The 6345-nt window shown below is 49.2% G+C and overlaps 1 protein-coding gene across 6 annotated transcripts; it reads right to left on the reverse strand.

Annotated features, from left to right (window-relative positions):
* Positions 1 to 348: 348 nt before the first annotated feature.
* SPRY2 (sprouty RTK signaling antagonist 2) lies at positions 349 to 5805 on the reverse strand. 6 transcript variants are annotated; one of them, XM_015121298.3, is made up of 2 exons: positions 5076 to 5805; positions 349 to 2129 (listed from the first exon to the last, which is right to left on the reverse strand). In XM_015121298.3, the coding sequence occupies exon 2, from the start codon at positions 2076 to 2078 to the stop codon at positions 1131 to 1133; it is 948 nt and encodes a 315-aa protein (XP_014976784.1). In that variant the 5' UTR covers positions 2079 to 2129; positions 5076 to 5805; the 3' UTR covers positions 349 to 1130. The 6 variants fall into 6 exon arrangements, with proteins under 6 accessions (XP_014976784.1, XP_077830008.1, XP_014976786.1 ...); XM_077973882.1 differs by having other exon boundaries at positions 5071 to 5805; XM_015121300.3 differs by lacking the exon at positions 5076 to 5805 and adding an exon at positions 4314 to 4777.
* Positions 5806 to 6345: the final 540 nt, after the last annotated feature.

The following is a 6345-nucleotide window of genomic DNA, read 5'->3' on the forward strand; positions in this document are numbered from 1 at the left end:
GATTAAAAAAAAAAAAAAAAAAAAAAAAACCTCTGCAAAATAAACACAAGTCAGATAATCTGCAAATATAAAAATAAAAAAAAGGGCGGGGGAGAGAAGAACAAGAACAATTACATAGCTAAAATAAGCTCTCTTATAAGTATAGATATTAAGTCAAATGTTGTTAGTTCTGTTGATTGCTACAATTGTCTCTGAAAGTCATCAAATCCAGCTTACTTTAAAGCAGCAATCACAAAATAATTCTACAGAAAAGTGGTTAACTATTTCATTAAAACGTTACCGTTAACATAAAATGCAGTTTCTCACACTTGAAAGAAACAAAAGATAAAAGAAGACAAAACAGCTCAGTTTAATTTCAAACGTTAATATATTTTCTATTTTATATTGGACATATGCATCTGTAACCCCTCATTTGCAGCAACTATCACATCCTCATAAAAGGGGCAAAATTTGTAAGATGCCTCTTAAAATAAATATTCTTTTTTATAAAATAATAAAACTTCAAATAAATATTCTTTACACTAAACAATATGTTGAAAAAATTAGAAAATAAAGGTTGAATTTTACTGTAACTGTACAATATACATGAAGTCCAAAGGGAAATCAGAGTCTTACAATAAAGGCTTTCTGTAAGGCAAAATACAATCTAAAAACATACTGATTGATTCACATTCTTCCGAATGTACAACATATTAGTATAATATTTTGTGACTGTGCCATGTAGTATAGCACAACTTGTTTTTCACAGTTGCAAATATTATTGTATATACAAAAATATAGCACATTCTCTCTGGAGAAAACAATGGAAAAAAGTCATCTGCTAATTTACAAGTTTTGCAAGTACTATTCACAAACAAAAACTTTGCCTAGGAGTGTCTGTGTTGCTTTAGCTTATGCAATACATGGGTCACCAAGTTCTGTATCTCATACTTTGAGCTCCATTAGCTGAGTTCTAACAAGCATATCAGTTAAAATGGCACATGGACAAAAAGCATTTCACTGCAAACAGCAAAGACTATCCCAACTCTCTATTAACAGTGCCAAGGTTATAACTGTTTAGTTGGTTGCATATGTGTGTTAAAAAAAGAAAGAAAAAATCCTCATTACTGTAATATTCCTGATTAATGATGCTATGTTGGTTTTTCAAAGTTCCTGGGGGGGACAGTGGGAACTTTGCAGCAAACTGTGTTTGAGTTTTTACAACGGCATCCAGGCCTGTTAACCCGGTCATAACACCCCTGGCACAATTTAAGGCAACCCTTGGCTGGAAGGTAACACCATAAACAAGGCAAAAAGAGGGACATGACACCCATGGCCGACCATCGTGTACAACAGTGAGACTGGCTGCAAGAACATGGGTTGTCAGCACAGTTGTCCTCATCATCATTAGAACAGTGATAGAAGAGACCTTTCACACAGCATACACAAGTCCCATAGTCAATCACGTTCTGGGCCGAGCAAAGGCACTGCTTGTCGCAGATCCAGTCTGATGGCAGAGGCCTTGGGTAGGTGCACTCCTTACATTTGCACTTGCCACAGTCCTCACACCTGTAGGCATGCAGGCCCAAATCTTCCTTGCTCAGTGGCTTAAGCTCACCTGGCTTGAGCTCAGATTTGGGTTGCACCCGGATTATCCCATCAGCAACAGGCCCGGAGGAAAAGGATGATCCTAGCAGTCTCTGTTCAGAGGAGCTGCTGCTGGTACTTGTCCTCGTACTGCTCCGCGACCCTGAGCTGACCGTGCTTATGGATCTGGACAGAGGGGCTCGTGCAGAAGAATGGACCTGCGAGTGCTGGAGCCTAGGAGGCTGGCGGTGCTCGGGCAGCCCGTGGAGTCTCTCGTGTTTGTGCTGAGTGGAGGGGCGAGGAGCAGGCTTGAGCCCAGGTCTTGGGACGACAGTAGGCCCCTCTGTGTACTCATTGGTGTTTCGGATGGCTCTGATCTGATCCAGAGACAAGACATGTACCTGCTGGGTGAGGGCGTCTCTGGGGTCGGGCTCCCCACGCTGTCTGCCACCGTCACGGGGCGTCTGCAGCAAGGGCTGTGACCCGTTGCCACTCTGAGCTCTGGCCTCCATCAGGTCTTGGAAGTGTGGTCACTCCAGCAGGCTTAGAACACATCTGAACTCCTGAGGAAGCCAAGAGGAAAGAACGGTTGATACTCTAAGATACTTCCCACTCTCCACCCACCTGAATTGACTCCTCACTTCCCACTTTCCCTAGAGAAACAGGATTTGAAATGGAATGGCAGTGGGGAGGTATTAGCCATATGATCAACAACGCCTGTACCCAAAAGTAAAAATTACGACTGGCTACTGACAATTCTGCAATCCCGTGATGTACAACAACACAAAGCTGATCTTTGAGTCACTTAAGTAAGAACTCCTTATTCAAAGAAACATACAATTTGTAAGGCTCAGGTTCAATGTAAAAACCACAAGAAAGTATCACTGGAATATAACACTGCTACCAACGTTTTCAAAAGTTGAAAATCTTTTCAAAATTTGAAATAGGTTTCCATTTGTCATGGCCATTTTTGCCTTAAGATTCTTTCTGGTTCTTAGTTTTTACTTTTACATCAAACACTTTAACTGTGACGTATCCAGTATTCTGTAACTTTTTCAAACCCGGTAGAATTAATGTGGCATGCAAAAAAGTAAATACCCAAAATAGTTAAAAATTTTATAACAATCATGCTATTTTTAATTAATTGTATAGTAGCACAAAGTTATAGAACTAAAAGCAAATCAAATCCTATTAGGTGCCAGAAACACATTAAAGCAAACTTACACAACAAGAAGACAAGAATTTATTTCCAACTTCTCAACAACTTAAGAATTAAGTATTTTACAGTCTGATAGCCTAGAACACCACCTTAGATTCTGCTGCTAAAAGGTTGTTCTCCCTGTTTTAGAAATGAAGCATGTCAAAAGCTCAACTAATTTTCTGTTTTCAAAAAATTAATTGAGAACACAAACGAAATGATAACCAGAAAAGTGTTTTAAAAATTCAAATGTCACATTTCATATCTAGCATTCTGTCAAGGAATTCCTTAAACTATAGTCCTTCTTCAATTTCAAAACGATCGCCCAATTTCCCAAGCCTATACGGCAATAAAAAGCATAAAACAGGCAAAGCGGACCTTTATCCAACCTCCGCTCTTTAGAATAGAGGCCACAGCGAACAAGGCAGGTGACAAACGTCTCCCAATTCGGAGCAAGGCAGCGCTGGAAACCGGGTCTCCTCACCTCCAAAAGAATGGCAGAAGACAACGCTGCCCTTTGCTTTCACTTAGTTCATCGCCTCTCTGTGCCCCAACACCGTCCCCAGCAGGTGGGACACAGCCGATCCCCAGGGTACGTTTCTCCAGGCGGACTGACGCTGTCCATGGGCCAGGCTGCCCCCCTGCTTACGATCCCAAGACTCACAGACAAGACTCACAGACAGGCGGGGGCCGCGGGCGCCTCCGAAGGGGACGTGTCACGAAATGCAGGAGCACACTTCCCCCGCCTCCCTCTCCCCAGTTAAGATCTCCCCCAACTCAAGGGAACTGCCTTGCAGCCCCAAGGAGCCACTCCGCCCCGAGGCACAGGTTACGCTGCCCACTTCTAGGCTTTCTGCAAAGCCCCTCGGACATCCGGCACAGGTTTGCCACCCTGACACGGCGAGCACGAAAGCCCTGCCTGAGACACGCAGCCAGGACGCACAAGTCCAACCCACGCACACACAGCGACTCCACGCTGCACTGACCGAAGGGGGCATTGCCTGTAATCTGCACACGCCTATCTCCTTTTGGGTCGAGAGAGACAAAAAAAAAAAAAAAAAAAAAAAAAAGATATCATATTTCTTAAAGTGAAAGAAAAATTGCTTTTTTTTTTTTTTTAAAAAAAGGGGCATTTTCCAGGGCCCCACTGCTCACTCCGGGCGCGCAGAACCCAGCTCCCGGAGCTGTAAACTTTTGGTGCAGATTTGCTTGCAGTCAAAGTAGCATCTTTGAAAGAAAAGGGGGCTTTTTAATTTTATTTTTTAAGTGATTTCTGCCGATCCGATCCCTGGCCTCCTTCTTCGAAGCTGGACTCCCCACCTCCGCCCCTCTTCTCTTTCCCAGTCCCCCCTCCCCTTTGAAAGTGCTTTGAAACCCCCATTAAGAACAGTGTGTGATCAGACTGAGGATTAGGGGAAAAGAACTTCAGCTCTAGGGTGGGGCAAACGGACACAGAAACTGCTTTGTAAAAAACACACAAGAATCCAAATTAAAACACAGCAACAACAACAATAAAAGGAAAAAAAAAACTGCCTCTTTTGCCACCTACTTTCAGGTAATGGAAAATGATCGCGACCGCTTGATGACTTTCTTCCTGCGCTGGGTCAGCCTGAGCTTCCAAAAATAAAATAAGTGTGACCTAGGCTGACCACGAAGAACGGAAAAGAGAGAGAGCTGCACTTCCGAACCGCAGAGACCCGGCGCCAGGCAGGGCGACGCTCCCACCCGCTCCGGGCTAGACCGTCCACACTGAGCAGAGGCGGGGACTCCCTCCACCCGGCACTCTGCCTTTTTCTCACTCTGGGGGTCTCCTGCCCCCGAGGCGAGCAACCCGTGTACCCCAGCCCCACCAGCGCCCCGCCTAGGGACAGCCTCTCTCCGGACTTTGCCTTCCACCAAGAGGAGGAACAGGTTAGAAATGCGGGCGCCTGCAAAGGCGACCTGGAAAATACAAAGTGTCTTTCTCTCCCTCTCTCGCTCTCAGCGCCGAATTCGCGGCCAGTGCACGGCTGTGAGCAGGCTGCGAGCTGTCCTCTGTCCCAACCCCCTAGAGCGCGGGCGCGCGGGGTCGCCTGCCGGGGACACTGCACCGGGTGCATACAGAAGTCCCCGCAGAGGCAGGCCGAGCCCGAGCCCCGGGCAAGGCAGGTTCGCGGGGAGCGCCCCGGATCCTCGCGAAGACCCTGCGGGATTTGAGAAGGGGAGGCTCGGGGAGAGACGGACCCAACTCCTGGTCCGGCTGCACCTACTCCATGTTGCCCACAACGCGCCGGCCACGGCGCCAGGAAGAGAAGAGCCAAACGTGCCTCACCGTGATCGCGGCTTTGCACCAACCCCTCTCCCTTGGATTCTCTTCTTTCTGCGATGTGCAAATAAATCCAATCTCGATGCAAACTTTTTTCCCTTTCTTTCCAACCTCTGCTTCAGTCCAACTTCCGAGCAATCGGCGGGAGAAAAAAGGAGGAGAATTCGGAGCCAAATTCCCCGCTGATGAACACTCTAGGGTGCGGGGCTGGAGACTACCCCCCTTCTAGAAGCGCACGCGGAGTATTTCCTCTTTTTTCTCAATGAACAAGAGGCCGAAGCGCCAACGGCAAGTCCCTTTTCCTGGCAGATGAGCGAATGGGAAAAGAAAACGGCCTTACGAAGAACCTAAAGCCAGATCGCCAAGTGGTGCGGCCGCAGCCGCGTCGTAGCCGAGGCTGCGCGGGGGCGCGGGCCGGGCCGGGCCGGGCGGGCGCGGGGGCCTGGGCGCTGCGCGCTCCGCCGGCCCCTCTCCTCCGCTAGCGCTGCGGCGCGCAGCTCTCGGCGGTGCAGACTGGGCGTTGTGGAGGCGAGGCAGCGAGGCCGAGGCGGGGGCGGTGGGTGCGGAGGAGGAGGAGGAGGAGGAAGAGGAGGAGGAGGAGGAGGAGAAGGAGGGTCTGGGGCCCGCCCGGGGGGGGCTCGCCGTTGGCCTGCGCCCTCGCCTTTCCGGAGGAGGCAGGGAGCTCTGCGGCGGCCGCGGCAGCAGTAAATGGCGTCATGTGGATCCGAGGCGGAACAGAGCAGTTGTTGTCCCAGAGGATATATCGCATCCGGTCCCAGCTCATTGGCTCCGCGGGGCTACATTCACTCACACTCCAGCGCCCGCCAGCGCTCCGAGCCGCAGGAGGCATTCAAAAGGGCAACCGCGCCGCCCCGCGCGTCCCCAGGCCGGTCCTGCAGCTCGGGCGCCGTCACGCGGGGCGCCCGCGGGGCCGGGCTGGGCACTGCAGGGTCAGTTTATCTAGTTTCAAGGAAACACTGACCTTAAGGTTTCCCCAGAGGCAATGAGGACGAGCCAGAGGCTCGAGCTGACTTAGGGAACTTTCTCCTTGCCACCAGGAAAGGGGAATGAACATTTAAGACTAATCCAGGCCACGCAGTGTTAGCATGAAAAACAAGTTGCAGGTTTTAAGACTTTATCCGGAATCCATTTCAAGTCTACCTCTCCCCTTTTCTGTTCCCCTTTGCGGAGGGGGTGACGGGGGCTGGGGCGGGGGGAGAAGAAGGGGGAGGGGAAGGGGAGCGGGAAGTGAGGTGGGAGGGCTATTGGTTTATTC

This window comes from Macaca mulatta, chromosome 17 (assembly GCF_049350105.2).
Source record: "Macaca mulatta isolate MMU2019108-1 chromosome 17, T2T-MMU8v2.0, whole genome shotgun sequence".
Classification (NCBI taxonomy): Eukaryota; Metazoa; Chordata; class Mammalia; order Primates; family Cercopithecidae; genus Macaca; species Macaca mulatta.

Coding starts and splice junctions, on each gene's coding strand:
- SPRY2 (XM_015121298.3), bottom strand. CDS start 2,078: ATGGAGGCCAGAGCTCAGAGTGGCAACGGGTCACAGCCCTTGCTGCAG.